Here is a 21,143-nt window from a genome sequence, read left to right on the forward strand (position 1 = left end):
TGTGTCCAGCAGCTTCATAGAGATCAATGGGATTCTTCTGCGCATGCGCGAGCGGCTCTCCATTGATCTCTATGGAGCTGCGGAACCGATAAGCCGGACACAGAACCCATAAGTCCAGGCTTCTCATGTAGTGCTGTTGGTGACTGTCGGTCCCCTTTTCTCCTTATCGCTGGGGGTCCCAGCGATCTCACATGTAGCCCCTATACTGTGGATAGGGGATAAATGTGTTTGACAAACCCCTTTAACTAGTTAAGTGCCGTGGTCAATAGCGACCGCGGCATTTATATGGGTTTTTCTATGAAGGACATTTATGACATATCCACAGGATAGGTCATTAATGTCAGATAGATGCAGGTCCTATCTCTAGAACGGGCCCCCTAAACCCCGTTCTAGCTATGCGTGCTCTCACGGCCACTTGATTACTTGTGGAGTAACTGAAACAGCGTTACTCGCTGAGCTACGCTGTTTCCGTAACTCATAGAACTGAAAATTAGTTACGGAAACAACGCAGCTCGCATGCTACGCTGCTTCTGTAACTGCCATTCACTACTATGGGAGTTAGGGAAAGCGCGTAGTTACGCTGTTAGGTGACTACACATGTAACCAAGTAGCTGCTGGTTCAAGACCCCTAGGGGAACTAAATGTAAAAAAAAAGTTTGAATTTTTCTCTTTACACCTAAAAAATTCATCCAAGTTCAAAAAAACAAAACAAAACACCTTTTCCCATTTTTTTCCCCCAAGCACAATGTAAAAAATAAAATTTGGTATCGCTGCGTCCGTAAAAGTCCGATCTATTACACTATACCGTTATTTAACTCGCACATTGAATAAAAATGTAAAACATCAATACGATTTTTTTGATCAAACTATTGAAAAAAACCATGAACCAAAAAAATGGTGCCAATAAAACTACAGCTCGTCTCGCAAAAAATAAGCCCTCACACCGCTCAATCGATGAAAAAAAATATTTAAAAAAATGTTGCCTCAGAATGTGGTGAAATAGAATAAATTTAACAAATTATTTTTTTCCCTATTTTCTTTTGTCTAAACCCTGGGTGCGTCTTAGTCCGAAAAATACGGTACTTTGATACGATTATTCCCAATGCACTGAAGGATGGATTACAGATTGCTTTAAAAAAATATGTCAGTCTACGGGTTGAACTCTGTTTTGACAGTAAAATTTGTAAACATTCTGCCCTTTGATCAATGGAAACACTACTACTCCCGTAGTGAAGATTATATCCAACTAGAGATCTACTTTTACACCGTGTATTTGAGGATAAAAAAGGTCTCAACTTGATACCCATAACTTACAAATCTTGATGAATTGTCATTTTTGACAGTTTTGGCATTTCCAAAGGCTTCAAGGATTGGATTAGCTTGTAACAACTGCCTCTCCAATTCACCCTAAAGGAGGGGAGAAATACATTGCATTAGTATCCCACGTACTTTAACTCCTTAGCGACTAGATACATTTTTCTGTTTTTGCCTTGGCCTTTTAGCAGCCATAACCTTTTTTTTTTTCATGTACATGGCTGTATGAGGCCTTGTTTTGTGGGAGAAATAGTATCCCCCCCCCCCCGCAAGTTTGAGGGTAGGAGAGAAAAAAAAACAAACAAACTTATTTTTACAACGTGAATATAGGAAAAAACTATTCTTGGCATAGTTTTTATTTTTTTTTCACGCTCACCCACTACCACCAGGTATTGCTGGTTTAATAGGTGAAATGCTGGTGACAGGTTCCCTTTAAGGTTTCTTTGGATTACTCCTGTATGCAGATGCAAGCATCCTACACATTCATGTAGCATCCACAGGTCTTGGTGACCGTTCTGAAGGGCTTTTGCTTTTTTCCCCTTCTAGTCCAATTTCAAGAGTAAAAAAATAAATAAATAAAAAGCACATTAGGCCGAAAGCTGGATTTTTCATATTCCAGGAGAGAGGTTTTGCAAGTGGAAACAGTCATTAAAATTGGACACCTTATTGTAGATTTTGAATTTATGTCTCAAGTAAATATAGTTGGTGCATATGCCTTAAAGGGAATCAATCCCCCCCCCCCCCCATTAAATCCAGATAGTCAATCTCTATTCGGTTTATTTTTTAACTGAAAAGAAAGTAGCATAAAAATAAAAAAAAGTTACGGGGGCAGCCATCAAGCTGCATTTAGGTATATGCTTTACAGCAACCACATTGACTATAGGAAGGAGTGGACCCATTGACTTATGGGAGAGTGTGCTAGCCATGCTCTGATCTGTGCAGAGGTCACTGTGCAGGAAGGGATAGGAGGGAGCAGTGTTCATGACCTATTGTCAATGATTGATCCTGTGTTATCTATATTGAGGTGTTACCTTTCGTTGTAATCCTGCTGTGGTAAAACGTCTGCTGAGAAGTAATACTACAGAACAGAAAGAGTCAGTCTATTGTAAGGTGTACAGTGAGTCAAATCTGCAGGATTTTCTAATTATTATTTTGTAATTTTGACAATTACATGATTTGACTTAAACTTTCACTGTGGCCTAGCATGCACGCAAAGAAAATGGTGCAGCTATTGATTTAGAAGCAAAGAATGAATGAAGAGGCTGTGGACCAAAAGGATGCCTCAAACCCAGGACTTCTGACGTATACCTGGGTTTGAGGCATCCTATTGATCCACATTCCCAATGCCTGCCCCGTTAAATTCTTTGCTTACGCCTCAATGCCCACCCCATTTTCCTCATTTTAAACTCGTGCACTACCCGGCATGAAAAAAAACAAACCTTTAAGACGACATTTATCTGGAGCCAGAGTCTTTAGTATGCTCCCTCTGCAGTCCCACTACTGCCCCAAGCAGTACTAGTTCAAACCATTTTAATGAGCATTTGAGTTATTTTCTCTTTTCCATTCAGATTTTGTAAATGCTTTTTTTTCCCTGACGTCTTTGAAGTTCTATAGTGAAGCCTATGCAGAACTATGCCTAGAGCATGACCCCAAAAATGTAACTCAAAGAGGCCCTGTCACCAGATTCTCAAATCCCCATCTCCTATTGCATGTGATCGGCGCTGCAATGTAGATAACAGTAACGTTTTAAAAAAAAAAAAAAAAACGTTTATTTTTGGCCAAGTTATGAGCTTATATATATATATATATATATATGCAAATGAGCTTTGAAATGGACAACTGGGCGTTTTTTTTCGTTATGTCCAACATTGGCGTGTATTGTGTTTTTAACTGGGCGTGTTTATGTGTATGACACGGACCAATCCGTGACCGGTCAGCGTCACACACTCCTCTCCATTCATTTACAAGCAGCACAGCGTTCTTACTAGAACGATGTGCAGCCAGATACACAAGTGTCCTGATAATGAATACACATGAAATCCAGCATGGACGTCATGTGTACTCAGAATCCTGACACTTGACCCTTTTCTGTGAGATTGCAGCAAGCCACTCGTAATCTCGCGAGATTACGAGGTAAACGAGATTTCGTTTCTCTTGCTGGAAATCTCAGAGAAAAGAGTCAGAAGTGTCAGGATTCTGAATACACATGACGTCCAGGCTGGATTTCATGTGTATTCATTATCAGGACACTTGTGCATCTGGCTGTACATCGTTCTAGTAAGAACGCTGTGCTACTTGTAAATGAATGTAGAGGAGTGTGTGACGCTGACTGGTCAGTCATACACAAACACGCCCAGTTGTCCATTTCAAAGCTCATTTGCATATATATATGTATAAAATAGCTCATAACTTGGCCAAAAATGTAAGTTTTAAAAAAAAAAAAAAAAAAACTGTTACTGTTATATACATTGCAGCGCCAATCCCATGCAATAGGAGATAGGGATTTGAGAATCTGGTGAGAGCTTCTTTAAGCCAAAACGCTGTGACATTCTCCTATTTTACTTGATCTCTGTAGTACTGGTTCTCCTTGTGGATATCCAGCTGGTGTAGGGAGTCTGAGTGGATTCATATATGGTAGATTTTGTTGAACATTTTTGCGATTGAAAATCTGTTTCCTTCATTGGAATGGGGCTTCTACAGCAAAAACATGGCTTTCTGCAACAAACTGGTTGTGCGGCTGCCCCCTTACATGCCCCCTGGGAAAAAGTATGCAAATTAGTTCTACAGAAGAAAGTGGCATCTCTAAAAAAAAAAAAAAAAAGTAGCTAGTTACAGATTTGTCTCTCGTTTGACTGAAATGACTAGTCATGTTTCGAGGTCCTTTAATGGATCAGATATGCACTTACAGGGTAGATACCTGCACTAGGGAGACGGTTTTCTACTTTCACAAGAGCCAATTTTCATATTTTATTAGGACTTTAAAAACATCTGGCCACAGGTTTTTTTGCCCTCCAAAAAGCCGTGTGTTGAAACCGGTATTAGGGAATTTTGGATAACTAGAGGGGCATCCAGGGTTCAAGACATTTTAGCTGGAGTGGAGAGGTGTTACAAAGAGCATCTCACACTGGAGGACTTATCCTGCATTACACAAACAACCCCATTTATTAGAATGAGAAATGTGTAATGCTTAATTTCCACTGTGTTGGCGCTGCAAGGAAATTGAACACTTAGTCCTGTGGGAACATGGCCTGATATGCTGCATAAAATTACAGCACAAATCAGACCTGGAAACCACAGGGAATTCCGGCCGAGAAACTGAACCAAATAAGTTAACTTACCACGCTGCTCAGTCATAGCGATGTGTCCCGCTGTTCTCCATGCAGCTTGCCCTCCTGGGATGACACTGCAGCCTGTGTGACCGCTGCCGCAGCAGCAGTTACATAGGGATGAAACGTCATCCCAGGAGGCTGACCTAGACCAAGTCGCTTTGACAACGTTCCCTATGCTTTTATTTCATCCGGAAACTAACTACAGTCCCCGCCCCTGCCAATGGAACAATAGCATTGGTCCATTGCCAGCGATTGCTCTGATTGGTGGGTCTGAACAGACCCACCAGTGAGATTTCACCCAGGGTGGGTTAAAAATAACAGATACAGGCTCTGATTTCTTAGTAGGTGAAGAGATGTTGCAGAGATCAGCGCTTGTGCTGTTGTGTACCCTTCAGAAGTTAAAGATTAAACCTCTCCAGCTCCCTGTTCCCAGTGTGACCTAACCACCTCCCAGTGTATAAGGGAGATTTTTTTTTCATTTTGCCTAAAAATTATTAGATCTATTTAGGTAGTCGTCTAGCTAGTAATTAGCGTCAGCTAGTTACAAAAAATGTTTGCGTTTGTCAGTGTTGTGGAAAAAAAGTAAAACTCCCCCAAAAAAAACCCAACTTTGTGTCAGTGTCAGCAAGCGTTAAGTGTTAGGAGAAAAAAAAATATATATATATTTGTTATTAAAACTGTTCTACAGTTAACTATATCTAAAAAGTTATACCTCTCATTGTAAACCTGCACATGAGGATAATAAGACTACTGCAAAATTCTCTAGAGAACAGGAAGTATCAGTAAATTATGTGGCCAGAGTGCAAGATTTCAGGATTAGTTTACATTTTAAATTGAAAAAAATAAAATTATGGAATAAAAACAAACAAAACTTGATTTAAACAATAGGCCATTTTCCAATTACACATTCCCTTTCAGATCTAAGGCCTTAAAGGAACGCTGTACATTGGAAAGGTGAACAGGGCTGAGCTGTAATACGATTTACAACATGGACAGATGTGGCACTGTTTTAGAAGAAAAAGCAGTCAAGTTTTTTTTAATCCTGAACGCTCCAGTCATTTTCCCCCAAGTGCAGCACCTTTTAAAACCAAGATCGTAATCAGGACACTTGTTGCTATTTGATGCTGCCCAGGGCTGACAAGTTCCCTTTGATTTTAACACAAGAGGATGTAAAGCTGCATATTCACAAAAATAAAAAAATTCCTCATTCAATTATATTGGTCTTTAATCTCAATGCAGCTAAAATTTTTAAGGATTAATCTTTATATATAAAGATGGAATATATATAAAAAATAAAAGAAAAAACTGTCCTACTATGTGGCGTTTTGAAAAGATATACATACCCCTTAGGCCACTTTCAGACAGCATTATTTTGCGTTTGTAAATTAAAACCAAGAGAGGAAACAAATACTCAGTGAAAGAGTATAAACAGATTTGCACCTCTTCCATGTTTCGGATCCAGTCCTATTTTGGCTTACAAATACACCTGCACTTAACAATATTTTCACGTGTATACATTGAGATTTAACATATTCAATATTCTGACTAATAGCTCATAGCAGAGTTTTTACAGGCTTGTCTTCTGCCTTCAGTTTTAATAGCTCTGTACTTCATATCAGTTTTATATCTTCTATTAGGGCTTGTCCACACAGCGCAATTGCTGCGTATTTTCAGTCCGGAATTGCAGAAGGAAAAATATACAGCAGAGTACAGTAGCAGCATAGTGGATAAGATTTAACAAGTCTTTCACACACTGCGTAAACATTCCATACCGCAGCATGTCAATTCCTGCTGCGGAAAGTGAACTGAATTACTGCGTTTTTCAGAGAGGTCAGTATATACCAGCATACGCAACATTTTCTGCAGTAAAAATGCAGCAAATGTGTTTTCCGCAGCAGGATGTCTGCTACTTTCACCTGAATTGCTGCAGAAATTTTCTGCATCAATTTCGTTACATTAGGCTGGACATGCCCCAAATTAAATTTACACAAACAATTCCCACCCCAATAAAAAAGAAACAACCACCTGGTCTTTCTTGGATTTATGAGAAGATGCAACATAAGCCAAGTATTGGATTACTTTCTTCGTATTTTCGGTTTTACCAGCACCAGACTCTCCTCTAAAGTAGGGGGGGGGGGGGGGAAACATTTTATTTTCAAGAATAAAGGCAATTAACAAAAGCTTAATACAGGACAATGTTACTCAGCATAAAAAATTGGTAACTATTTGGGTGCGGTGGATTATAGAAAGTGAAACTTAAAAACAAAAAACGTCATACAATAATATTTTTTTTTTTTTTTTTTCACTTTAGACCAAGTGGGCGTTAGAGTGTATGACGCTGACCAATCAGCATCATGCACTTCCATTACTTTACACTGCACTAGCAATATAGCTATATCACTATGTGCAGCCTCATACACAAAAACTAACATTACTGCAGTGTCCCGACAATAAATATACATTACCTCCAGCCAGGACATGTGTATTCAGAAACCTGACACTTCTGAATCTTTTCTGAGAGATTTCCAGCAAGGCAAGCGTAATCTCGTTTTAAATGACAGTTTACAGCAGAATCTTGCGAGATTACGTTAGCCTTGCTGGAAATCTCACACAAAAGATTCAGAAGTGTCAGGATTCTGAATACACATCACATCCTGGCTGAAGGGCATGTATATTCATTGTCAGGACACTGCAGTAACGTTATAGTGTGTTTAGGTGGCTGCACATGGCGATATAGCTATATCGCTGTGTAAATGAATGGAGAGAAGTGTATGACTCGGATTAGACCGAGTGTATGAAGCTGACCAAAGTTAAAAAAAAAACGCCCACTTGGGCATTAAGAAACTAATTAGCATAAAGCTAAAAATCGCTCCTAACGTGGTAAACATAGATCGTTTTTCTAAATAAAAAGCACTGCTGTCATCTACATTACAGCGCCAACCTCCTTATGTAGGAGATGGGCACTTATAATGTGGTGACAGAGCCTCTTTAAGTCAGCCTTAGATACCAACAGGGAACCAAACATGATAGAAAGCACACACACTCCTTCAGGGAGCAGAGTGCCGAACCCTAACCTAGCCCACCCTGCAAAAAGGAGAGAATTCTGTATTGAGAAAAAACACAAAGGGGAAAGCTTGCGATCCTTACAAAGGTAGGCCCTTCCAAGTACGATGGAAAATGTGGGCTGAAGGCATCCTAGCCACGCCATTAAACGTAGCTACCTTCTTCCTTGAGCCACGGTAGGACAGAAGAGGGAAGACATACAGGAGAATGAAGTGAGACCACACGCCACGAGAGCATCCACGATGCAGTCCTCCAGATCTCGTACTTGGGAGATTTAGCGGGGGACCTAGCGATTGAACCTGGAGGCCATCAGGTCCATGTCCAGGTTAACACCCCACCTGAGACATATTTGGTCAAAGACCTCGTCGTGAAGATACTCTCCGTGAACCAACTTATCACAGTCTGCAACCCAGTTGTAGACCGCGGGAATGGGGCGGGGGGGGCCCCACACACCCACAGCATTATTCTCCATCTCCCAGGTTAACTAACCAGCATAAGCACCCCCTCAGTGTTACATCTTTTACTAAAGGGACACTGGTGGAAGCATTAGCGGTATTGTTAGGCTGGTGGGAAACAGAGGAGCTGGCGCTAGTCTTCATAGGAGGGTCTGACAATAATGCATATGCAATAAGTCTCCGTGTTCCATCCTTGGTGGGCGCATGTTGTCAATGTCAAACCTGTGTCCATCAAGTAGACGGAAAAAATAAATTGATAGAAACTCAGCTGCTATCAGCAGAAGTTACTTCCTCATACGAACACTAAGCCAAGACTGAATAGCTCACTCTAGTCTGGGTAAATCCTGTGGGAAGGGCCGCTTTAGTTCTTGGTGTCAAGCCGCATAGTGGCAGCAGCATATACCCACGATCTGTGGCCCCCAGTGTCTTCCATTTCTGGGCTCCAGACAAGATGCTTAGAGTACACAGTGAGTATGTTTTATTTGCTTTGAACTTATTTGCAGCTATGGGTAATAACTAAAAAAAGGTATAAGCGACGGCTTAAAGTGCAACCAATTGTGTGCATTTGTGTACAACAATGTACAGCCAGCCAAGATAGTTGTGAAAGAATTTAAAAATATAACTGGAATAGTTTGTAAAATGTCAATAAAATACCGAAGTCCAATTCTGACTGAAATGCTTTGTTTTAGATTAAGTAAAAATTCATGAATAATATACAAGGTGGTGGTGGTGTGGAGGTGATACTTCTGTTGAGGTTCTCGCAACAAGCGACGAAAAATGTAGTGACCAATGGAGACACTTTTTGGACTTAGTCCACCTAAATCATTTTAGCAAGCTACACCCTAGCCTTAAAGGCTATGTAAGCCTTACACTTTTATTAAAAACAAAAAGTATCTGTGCAACTTTGTAATTACATTTCATTCAAATTTTTTACTTTGAGATACAGCTGCTTTGTATCTTGTATACAGAGCAGCTCTATCTAGCTCTGAGACCTGAATCTGTCAGGTCAGTAGTACAGACTTGTTCAGTGAAATCAAGCCCTGCAAATTTTAATGCAAGTGCTCAAAAATGACAGATTACTACAAAATAAGACAGGACGCTGAAATCAGCGTGTCACTTTAAGCTGCTCTCAAAGCCGATCTGCCAGATTTTTACACTGCCCCAAGTTCCAAGCTACGCACACACCTTTGAAAACTTTATATATTTTTTTTTAAAATAAGTGTCTTTGGTGGAACTTTCAAATTGCTTTTTATTAAAACGTTTTACTTTTTGCACTGAAATCTGTCAGTCAGGTCAGCGGGACTGACTGGTTCAATGACAGCAGATCCTGCATGTCTGACCCACAGGATCCACCTGTTGTCCATCACATCTTAGTTATGAACTTAAAGGTGCTTGAAAACAGCTTGATCCTGCGTGTCAGAGACATGCAGGACCCGCTGTCACTGAACTGGTCAGTGCCAGACCTGCTCTGTATACAAGATACGAAGTAGCTGCATCTCAAAAAGTAAAAATGTAATAAAATGTAAGTTACACCAAATCACACTGATACACTATTTTAAACAGGTTTTCAAAAAATTGTACATAACCTTTATGAAAGAAAAACACAATCTTCATCTCCATTATTCATACTTGTACAGAAAAAAAATAAAACTTGCCATAGCTAAATGTTTAACTTAAGCCACACAAACTTACGTGCAAAGGATGGACTGGTCTTCTCTATCTGAGGAGACAAATAGTAACATTTGAAAAACCTTATTAGGCAGCATTACTGGTGTGTCTGCTTTAGAGTAGATATTCTAAAGAACTATTTTTTTTAGATGTAATGGAGCTAGAAAGTGTTTAACGTTCATACTGAACACCTTTTAACTTTGCATGATTTCTATACATATTCAATAAGGCTCTGTTGCCATCTGTGCTCGGATCTGTTAGGGCTTATTCAGACGAACGTAATATACACCCTTGCAACGCACGTTATTTTCACACGCCTCGCACGGACCTATGTTAGTCTATGGGGCCGTGCAGACTGTCCGTGAGTTCCACGCAGCGTGTGTCCGCTGCGTAAAACACACGACATGTCCGTTATGTGTGCATTGTGCGCGTCCGTTATGTGTGCATTGTGTGCGCGTTCTTATCCGTTTGAATCCAGCACTACCATTATTTTTGTTCTGTTGATGGAACAGCATGAGGCCGGATTTACACAAGCGTGTGCGTTTTGCGCGCGCAAAAGGTACTTAACGGCTCCCTGTGTCAGCAGCGTATGATGCGTGGCTGCGTAATTTTCGCGCAGCCGCCATCATTATGACACTCTGACCCGAAAAGCACGTGGTGCTTTTCTGTTTTCATTCATACTTTTTACTGCTGTTGCACGAATGACGTGCGTCACACAGAAGTGCTTCCATGTGCTGTGCGTGATTTGCACGCACCCATTGACTTCAATGGGTGCGTGCAAATCACGCACAGCACATGGAAGCACTTCTGTGTGACGCGCGTCATTCGTGCAACAGCAGTAAAAAGTATGAATGAAAACAGAAAAGCACCACGTGCTTTTCGGGTCAGAGTGTCATAATGATGGCGGCTGCGCGAAAATTACGCAGCCACGCATCATACGCTGCTGACACAGGGAGCCGTTAAGTACCTTTTGCGCGCGCAAAACGCACACGCTTGTGTAAATCCGGCCTCATGCTGTTCCATCAACAGAACAAAAATAATGGTAGTGCTGGATTCAAACGGATAAGAACGGCGCCCGTCGGAACTCATACTTTGAAACCCAACAGAATCCATTAGTAATTTTGCTGGACAAAACAGCACTGCATGCTGCACTATTTTGTCCGGAAAATATGACAGGATCTGCTGAGGTTTAAGTGTCCGGAGGCAGATTTAAACAGCCTACGATAAGATTGACCGCTTCATACTTACTTGCTGGCTATTGCGTAACCACCATATCAAATATTCGCTACGGGTTAAAGGAGGCTGTATTTAGCGTTGACCCCTTGAAAAAGCTGACGGCGAAACGCACGTCGGGGTTCTGTGGTGGTGGTCTGGTGTTATTAGGGGCACATTATGCTGCACAGTGGTTGGTATTTAGTCTTCGTACGATCTATGTTTTAATATCTCTACCTTTGAGACAGCACTGATATGCAGTCATTTACTGAAGTGTATATTTCCTTTGTCTCTTGCAGTATTTACAGTTATTGCATGCAATATTCTGTGTTCTGATTATTACAGATGGTGATATGCAGTTATGCACATTGTGGTCCCCTCACCACCTCCATGTTGTTTTAACTTGTTTGTCATTTTAGGTCTTGATGGCCATTGTCTTTTACTTTTTGATTAACCCTTAATGACCAGCCTATTTTAGACTTTAAAGAGGCTCTGTCACCACATTATAAGTGTCCTATCTCCTAATAAGGAGATGGGCGCTGTAATGTAGGTGACAGCAGTGCTTTTTATTTTAAAAAACAATCTATTTTCACAACGATAGGAGTGATTTTGGTTTATGCTAATTAGTTTAATGCCCAAGTGGGCGTTGTACAGAGGAGTGTATGACGCTGACCAATCGGCATCATGCACTCTCCATTCATTTAGACAGAAGAATCGCGTTCTTACTAGAACATGATCTGCAGCCACATACACAGCGATTCTGCTCGATTAACATTAATCCAGTGTCCTGATAATGAATACACATAACCTCCAGCCTGGACGTCATGTGTATTCAGAATCCTGACACTTCTGACTCTTTTTTTGTGAGATTCCAGCAACGGATACGAAATCTCGCGAGATTACGGAGGTAAACGAAATTTCGTTTGCCTTGCTGTAAATCTCACAGAAAAGATTCAGAAGTATCAGGATTCTGAGTACACATGACGTCCAGGCTGGATGGTCATGTGTATTCATTATAAGGACACTGTAGTAATGTTAGGGTTTGTTTATGTAGCTGCGCATAGTGATATAACTACAGGGTGGGCCATTTATATGGATACACCTAAATAAAATGGGAATGGTTGGTGATATTAACTTCCTGTTTGTGGCACATTAGTATATGGGAGGGGGGAAACTTTTCAAGCTGGGTGTAGACCATGGCGGCCATTTTGTATCCAACTTTAGTTTTTTCAATGGGAAGAGGGTCATGTGACATCAAACTTATCGAGAATTTCACAAGAAAAACAATGGTGTGCTTGGTTTTAACGTTACTTTATTCTGTCATGAGTTATTTACAAGTTTCTGACCACTTATAAAATGTGTTCAAAGTGCTGCCCATTGTGTTGGATTGTCAATGCAACCCTCTTCTCCCACTCTTCACACACTGATAGCAGCACCGCAGAAGAAATGCCTCCCGATCTGACCCCCTTAGACTTTTATCTTTGGGGTCATCTGAAGGCAATTGTCTATGCTGTGAAGATACGAGATGTGCAGCAACTGAAACTACGGATACTGGAAGCCTGTGCTAGCATTTCTTCTGCGGTGTTGCTATCAGTGTGTGAAGAGTGGGAGAAGAGGGTTGCATTGACAATCCAACACAATGGGCAGCACTTTGAACACATTTTATAAGTGGTCAGAAACTTGTAAATAACTCATGACAGAATAAAGTAACGTTAAAACCAAGCACACCATTGTTTTTCTTGTGAAATTCTCGATAAGTTTGATGTGTCACATGACCCTCTTCCCATTGGAAAAACTAAAGTTAGATTCAAAATGGCAGACTTCAAAATGGCCGCCATGGTCAACTCCCAGCTTGAAAAGTTTCCCCCCTCCCATATACTAATGTGCCACAAACAGGAAGTTAATATCACCAACCATTCCCATTTTATTTAGGTGTATCCATATAAATGGCCCACCCTGTATATCGCTAGTGCAGTGTAAATGAATGGAGAGGAGTGCATGATGCCGATTGGTCAGAGTCATACACGCTTCTGTACAACGCCCACTTGGTCGAAAGTAAAAATACGCCCACTTGGGCATTAAGAAAGCTCATTAGCATAAACCAAAATCGCTCCTAACGTTGTTAAAATAGATCGTTTTTTTTACAAATTGTTTTTTACATTATAGCGCCCATCTCCTTATGTAGGAGATAGGACACTTAGAGACTGTCACCACATTATAAGTGCCCTGTCTCCTACATAAGGAGATCGGCGCTGTAATGTAGGTGACAGTAATGCTTTTTATTTAAAAAAACAATCTTTTTTCACAAAGTTAGGAGCGATTTAAGTTTATGCTAATGAGCTTTCTTAATGCCCAAGTGGGCGTACTTTTACTTTCGACCAAGTGGGCGTTGTACAGAGGAGTGCATGACGCTGACCAATCGGCATCATGCACTCCTCTCCATTCATTTACACTGCACTAGCGATATAGATATATCGCTATGTGCAGCCTCATACACAAACCCTAATTTTACTAGTGTCCTGATAATGAACACATGAAATCCAGCCTGGACGTCATGTGTACTCAGAATCCTGACACTTCTGACTCTTTTGTGAGATTCCAGCAACGGGTACGAAATCTCGCGAGATCGGAGCTAAACGAGATTTCGTATCCGTTGCTGGAATCTCACAGAAAAGAGTGCAGTGCAAATGAATGGAGAGGAGTGCATGATGCCGATTGGTCAGCGTCATACACTCCTCTGTACAACGCCCACTTGGTCGAAAGTAAAAGTACGCCCACTTGGGCATTAAGAAAGCTCATTAGCATAAACTTAAATCGCTCCTAACTTTGTGAAAAAAGATTGTTTTTTTAAATATAAAGCATTACTGTCACCTACATTACAGCACCCATCTCCTTATGTAGGAGATAGGGCACTTATAATGTGGTGACAGAGCCTCTTTAATGACCAAGCCATTTTTTAAGTTTTTCCATCGTCTCATTCTAAGAGCTAGAACCTTTTTATTTTTGCATCAACATGGCTGTATAAGGTCTTGTTTTTTGCGGGACAAGTTGTAATTTTTAATAGCACCATTTTGGGGTACATAGAATTTATTGATTAACTTTTATAAAAAAATTTTTTTGGGGGGGGGGGGGAATAGAAAAAAACAGCAATTTCGCCACTTTCTTTGCATCCTAAATTTACGCCGTTTACCGTGTGGTATCAACAACTTTATATAGTGGGTTGTTGCGATTGAAACTATACCAAATTTGTATAGTTTTTGAATGTTTTACTACTTTTACACAGTGAAAACTTTTTCCAATATTTGTTTTTGTGTCTCCATATTTGAAGAGCCGTAACGTTTTTATTTTTTCGCCGATATAATTTTAGGAGGGCTTTTTTTTGCGGGACGACTTGTAGTTTTTAATCGGTACCATTTTGGAGTAGATGCAACTTTTTGATCACTTTTTTTTTTTTAAGGCTGGATTCAAAGAAAACAGCAATTTTTGCATGGTTTATTTTTTTTTTTTATGACGTCCACCGTGCAGGTTAAATTCTGTAATAAGTTTATAGTTAGGGTAGTTACGGACACGGCGATACCAAACGTTTAACTTTACTTTATTTTGTTTGTTAATAATAAAGCAGTTTGTAAGGAGGGAAAGTGGGTTTTTCAATTTTTTTCTTTTGTATGGTACCAATGGTGTGCTATTATGTTATTTTAGTATTTACATGGTAGTATCTACATATAGGTCTTTAGGTATTGTGTTTATGTATTACATACGTGGATTATATGGATTGTTTGGCCTGGGTTGGTATAGGTATTTATGTATTTAGTGATGGTTATTGAACAAATTCAAACACTAAATGAAGAGCTTTGCTTCAAAATCTATTATTTTGGAAAAATCAGTCAAGGTCTGGATGCTGAGAAGTGTTCAGTTTCAGTCAGTTCCCAGGAGAGGCAAGGCCAGAAGTTCTCAAAAAAGGTAACTGGTTGGAGCCCTGTAGCAAAAAAAATAAGTTCTGGGTACAACAAAATCCATGGACATCAAGGCGGAAGAAAAAACAAAAATGTATGACACCTTTCCTTTAATTCAGAGTTTACGGTCAATTTTATGTGAATTTAATGACCAGGCCATTTTGCTCTTTAATGACCAAGGATTATTTTTTGTTTATTCACGGTCGCATTCCAAGAGTCGTAAATTTTTTTTATTCTGTCCACATAGCTGTATAAGGGCTTGTTTTTTGCGGGATGAGTTATTTTGTAATTGTACCATTTTTAGATGCTTATAATATGTCGATTAACTTTTATTAACTTTATTTTAGGAGAGAATTCAAAGTAAACAGCTATTCCAGCATTGATTTACGCAGTTTACTATGCAACGTAAATAACATGTTAACTTAATTCTATGGGTCGACATGATTAATGGGATATCAAATATGTAAAGGTTTTATATATTTTCCTACGTTTGCACAATAAAAACCCTTTTAGAAAAAAATTTACTTGTTTTTGCATCGCCGCATTTCAAGAGCCGTAATTTTTTTAATTTTCCTGTCAATGTGGCCGTAGCTGGGCTTGATTTTTGCGGGCCAAGGTGTAGTTTTTATTAGTATTATTTTGGGGTACATAGGACTTCTAGATTAACTTATTTTATTTTTTATGGGGGGGGGGGGCGGAAATGGGAGGAGAGAATTTTGCCATTTTCGTTTTTTTTTGGACGCCGTTCATCCGGCAGTTTAATTGTTAATGTTGGTCATTGTTTAATGTTCATTTTATTGTTCAAGTCATTACAATCGCGGGGATACCATGTATGTGTATGTATGATTTGTTTTGACACTTACTAAATAAAACCACTTTTTGGGCCAAAAAAAAAAAAGTAGCTGTTTGATTATGACTAACTTATTTTTTTTTCCACAAACTTTACTGCTTTAAATTTTTTTTTTTTTTAGTCCCACCAGGGGATTTCACTATGCGATCTGCTGATCGCATATATAATTATTTGGTATACTTAGTATACCAAAGCATTATTGCCTGTCAGTGTAAAACTGACAGGCAATTAGGCCATGCCTCCGGCATGGCCTAACAGGCATTTGCTGAAGGCAGACCTGGGGGCCTTTGCTAGGCCCACGGCGGCCATGGAAATCAGATGGCGCCCCGCGATTTTTGCGTGGGCGCCTATGGGGTGATGGAGGTAGCTCCCTCCCTCTGTCAAACACATTAGATGTCGCTATTGACAGCGGCATTTAATGGGTTAAACTGCTGGAATCTGAGCGCGCTTCGAGTCCAGCAGTTGCAGCAGGAGCCAGGCTGTGTATAACAGCCATGCTCCTGCCGCTGATCGCGTGTGTACACTGGAAGTACCCGTGCCACAGGACGGATACATCCGTCCTCAGGCGCGAACTAGCAGCTGCAGAGGACGGATATATCTGTCCTTCGGCGTTGAGGTTAAATATTTTTCACAATTTTTATTTACACTTTAAAGGGCTGCCATTTTCCATTGCATCTGTGTGTCTTCACGACACAGATGCAATATGGCAGCTGAAGGGCATAGGGTCGGCTCCCGACCCCATTTCCTATGCTTCTGCCATTCTGACTCCCAGAGCATGTGCAGTTCACACCAGCCAGCATAGAGGCCGGCTTGTAGGAGGAAAGTCTGCCATTTTGTTGAAAACCGGCAGCAGTGTACGCTTGTTTATGGCGAAGACAAGACTGCTGTAGGCCAGTATAAGTATTTTTCATAGTAATTTTTTTTTTTGTTTGGCAGGTTCCGCTGCACCTATTGGACTAAGTCATAGATTCGGAGGACTACTGCTATCTACTTTTTTTTTTTTTAAATAAAATGGTTAACGGGGGTTGTGTGGGGGAGTTTTTTTGCAATAAAAAAAATTAGCACCTTGGTAGTGGCAGTGGTCTGTCAGCTATGCTAGGAAAAAGCGCTTAAACCTACAACTTTATCCTCTAAAACAATGGAATTTTTATAACATACGATACCTTGCATCATGCTGCGATAGGCAGTGTCAGTGATGGCATATATATGTGGAGGCATTTCATGTCTCTTCTTTCCTTTGTACATATCGACAATTTCTTCAGAGTAAATTGGGAAGTTCTTGTATGGGTTTATTACCACACAAAACAAACCAGAGTAGGTCTGCAAATAGTAAAAATGTAACTAATACACAATACAAACGGAGCAGTAAAGGTGTCATAATTCTAAAAGCAGACATGATAAAATAAGACGTAACTGATCAATGAGACTAATGGTAAGATAGACGTCACTTTTTTTTTTTTATTAAAAGCTTTTAGTTTGGTGGGGTATTTAGTTCAGTAAAAACATTTTACTTATATTCTAGGTGTAAAACCAAATTTACTCACATATATTAAGCCAGAGTAGTATCGCTCTTTCAGATTGTGCAGGACAGATGCTTCATTTAGGCAGGTCAGCTCAGCCATATCTTCAACTTTGGCGAATTTAGGTGGGTTCATCTTTTGCACGTCATCTTTGTTGACCTTTACTTTTTTGCCATTCTCTGCTAGCTCAACAATCACCTCATCCCCCACCTCCTCCTTCAGACTTGCTGCTTCAAAGCCATGTTTTTCTGAGGGTACCCATACTTGCTTTTTTGCAGCCCAGTCTGCCTGAGCTAAAGGATTGTTAAGATTGCGATCCACATACAGGTATTTGTCTGCATCTTTTTGTGCCATGATCTTTCAATATAGAAGGCCTGTATAAAAAAAAAAACCAAAAAAACACATTAAATAAAAAATTTACACAAGACTTCCACACACATTAAGGCCTCGTAGCCATGTGTACGGCCGTGATTTTCGGGTCGGACGGCCACGGAGTGCCACCCGCGGGTCGTGCATTAATTTCTATGAGCCTGGACCGCAAAACACGGCCGTAATAAAAGACTTGTCCGTTCTTTTTACGGTCCAGGCTCCTGATCCATGGACGCACCGTGGAAACCACCGTCGTGTGCATGGGCCCATTGAAATGAATTGTGCTGCAAAAATACGTTAGTGTGCATAGGGCCTAAAGGGTTGACACATCCCAACATCAGAAAGAGGGACCCCACTCTAAGTGGAAAATCACTGCAAACTGCAGCTATTGCTTTGGAGAACTCCAAAGTTCCATCATGTGTAAGGCTCTATTCACACTGGCATCATGCGCTCCATTTTAAACAGGATCTATGATGGATATCATGGGTCTGTTTTATAACCGATCTACTGAAAACAGAAAAGGTCCTACCATACCAGCGTGAGGAGAGATTGACACGTTTTTGTGTCCGACAAGCACCAGCAGCTCACCGTTCGGTTAAAAGGGGCATCCCGGTCTCACACATTTTATTCTTTGTATAATGAAAAGTTAGGCCTTGTTCACACTGTTGTCTCCCGTTTAAGTCTCTTCAGTCGGAGAAAGAGGACCGAAAATCAAAACTGAATGCATGGCTTCCGTTTGAATTACCACTGATTTCAATGGTAATTTTTTGTTTGTTGGATTCAGTTTGCCTCCGTTCACTAGGTTTCCTTTTTTTCCCATGAAAGCAAAAGTGCAGTCTGCAGGACTTTTGCTTGTGCAAAAAAACCTGAAACCTAGAAGGCAGACTGAATCCAAATGAAACAAAATAATTACCATTGAAATCCATGATAATTCAAATGGAAGCTCTGCTTTCTTTTTGGATTTCTGGACATCTCTTCTTCTGACGTAAGAGACTTTACGGTAGTGTGAACTTCGCCTCATACAATTTATATACACACATGGCAGGCTGTTGCTGATTTTTACCGCAGCAAGATCTGCATGTGTTGCGCTGGGAATCCACACGTATTTTTACCCATTCTATATTAAAAAAGGTTGAAATCCCCTGTGAACACCGGTTAAAGAATGAGAATGCGGCAGATTTGAAAATCCACCGCAAACTCATATTTTAATGCAGAAAGTGTTCCGCAGTACGTGGATGACATTTTGTTCTTAAGTCTCTTCCACGTGGCTGCTACTGTATATCTACTGAAGATTTTCCATGCACGAATTAGCATGGCAAATTCCCAGCATTTCCGTACTGTGTGAAGGGGTCCATAGGTGAAGGACTGATTACAGAAAACCTGTGTGATCATCACATAAGTATGGTCAGATCACCCCCACTGAAAGCAAACAATCAAGGTTCCTATTGAATGTCTGCAGACATGACAAATAGAGAAAGTCTACATTGGAAATCGTATAACTCATCATACTAAGAACATTTATACGTAGAAGCCAAGGGCAGATAGCCATCCATCCTGCAATTTGTGCAGTCCCACATTAAATTAAATGGTATTAATATAGCAGAGGAGAATTAAAAAAAAAAAAAAATTATATATATATATATATATATATATATATATATATATATATCCCATATCACCTATCTAGAATATAAACTGTTACCCCCCAAAACGTAAAGGGGTATACGGGTCGTAACACGCCATCACCCATCTACTGGATAGGCGATAACTGTTAGATCGGTGTGAATGGAGGGCTAGTGCACATGCTCGCATGTCGCTCCATTTAACTCCACCTTTCATATGGTGTTGCTTCTGGGGAAAACCGTTTAACATGGGAACCTCAGTGTATACATAACTTGTTACAAACAGAATACACCTTTAAGGACATGTAGGCCTTTAGAACCATTTCATATGGCTTTAGGCTACATGCATAAGACAGTGGGGGGGGGGAGAGAAAAATAAAGCGGCCATTAAAAACGGAACAGTTTTTCGCGGCTGTTTTGCATCAGTGTGTCTCCAAATTTTCATCCATTTCCAGTCCGCCTGTCATCAGTTTTTTACGGCTTAAAAAAAAAAAAAAAAAAAAAGGATTTAGATTTGTCTTTTTTTTGTCCAAACCCCGTGATAACACCAGTGCCCACTTAGAGCGTGCCACAGTACCCAGTAGTGTCCAATGTAGATAGCGCCACATCCCCCTTAAAGATAGCACCGCCAGATACCCCCTCCACCTGTAGATAGTGATGCCAGGCGGCGCCAGACACCCCCCCCCCTCCATTGAGACTCCCTCTAGTAGCGGCACCCCGGCTGGGAATTCAGGCAGTAAAGTCAAGCACTTCCACGGGTTTAGTGCTCATAGTAGCGCTGTGCCCTGGGAGTCCTCTTGGCCAGGATCAGTTTAAAGGCAGTCCCAATTATAAAGTGGAACACCAGCAAAACCCCAAATAGAATTACAAGCAAAATCTGCACTCCAAAAGCCAAATGGCACTCCCTTTCTTCTGAGCACTACAGCGTGCCCAAACACCAGCTTACGTCCACATATGACATTTTATTCCTGGGAGAATCCGCTCAATATTGTAGGATGTATTTGTCTTCAGTGGCACCACATATCGTGCATTAAAATGGCATATCAGTGGAGAATTGCAAATTTTCACCTTGCACATTAACCCCCTCGCGCACCACAACTTAATAGCATGTCATGGTGCAGGGGGGGGGGGGTGTGGGGGTTATATGGAGTGGGCTCAGCGCTGAGCCTGCTCCATATGCTGCAGGTGTCAGCTGTGTATTACAACTGACACCTGGGACTAACGGACAGGAACAGCGATCGCACTGTTACAGGAACCTGTAAAAATGACATTACACTGCAATACATTAGTATTGCAGTGTATTGTTCAAGTCCCCTAAGGGGGGGGGGGGGGGGGGGGAGACGGGACTTATAAAAGGTGTATAAAAAAATAAAAAAAGTGTGAATAAAGTTTAGTGAAAAATATATATAATACATTTGAAGTCCAAAAACAAAAAAAGTAATGCAAGATAAAAATTGGGATCGCTGCAGCCGTAAAAGTCCGAACTATTACACCGTACCATTATTTAAACTTGCACGGTGAATGACAAAACTAGAAAAAAAAAAATACAAATAATAAGTGATCAAAAAGTTGAATGTACCAAAAAACAAAAAAGGCCGACCAATAAAAACTACAGCTCGTCCCGTAAAAAATAAGCCTTTGCACAAAAAAACAATGGAGGAATCAGAGCTTTTTCCAATTTCAGCCTGCAAATAATTTTATTTTCAGTTTCCCAGTACATTAAATGGTACTTAATTTTATTTTTTTTTATAAATTTTTATTTTCATTTTGTAACACAAAGTAAACACA

At 40.4% G+C, this 21,143-nt stretch overlaps 1 protein-coding gene across 2 annotated transcripts in view; it reads right to left on the reverse strand.

Moving 5' to 3' along the window:
* The window catches only part of MYH9 (myosin heavy chain 9), a 152,180-nt gene that overhangs the window by 84,146 nt on the left and 46,891 nt on the right, over positions 1–21,143 (reverse strand). For both annotated transcript variants that reach the window (XM_075833510.1, XM_075833511.1), the window contains exons 2-6: positions 17,389–17,738; positions 17,008–17,164; positions 9,854–9,881; positions 6,669–6,762; positions 1,315–1,407 (exon numbers count right to left, since the gene is read on the reverse strand). In XM_075833510.1, the coding sequence (XP_075689625.1) occupies positions 1,315–1,407; positions 6,669–6,762; positions 9,854–9,881; positions 17,008–17,164; positions 17,389–17,718 (702 nt within the window). In that variant the 5' untranslated portion in view covers positions 17,719–17,738. The remainder of the gene's footprint in view (positions 1–1,314; positions 1,408–6,668; positions 6,763–9,853; positions 9,882–17,007; positions 17,165–17,388; positions 17,739–21,143) is intronic.

The sequence above is a fragment of the Rhinoderma darwinii genome, chromosome 7 (genome assembly GCF_050947455.1).
Source record: "Rhinoderma darwinii isolate aRhiDar2 chromosome 7, aRhiDar2.hap1, whole genome shotgun sequence".
Classification (NCBI taxonomy): Eukaryota; Metazoa; Chordata; class Amphibia; order Anura; family Rhinodermatidae; genus Rhinoderma; species Rhinoderma darwinii.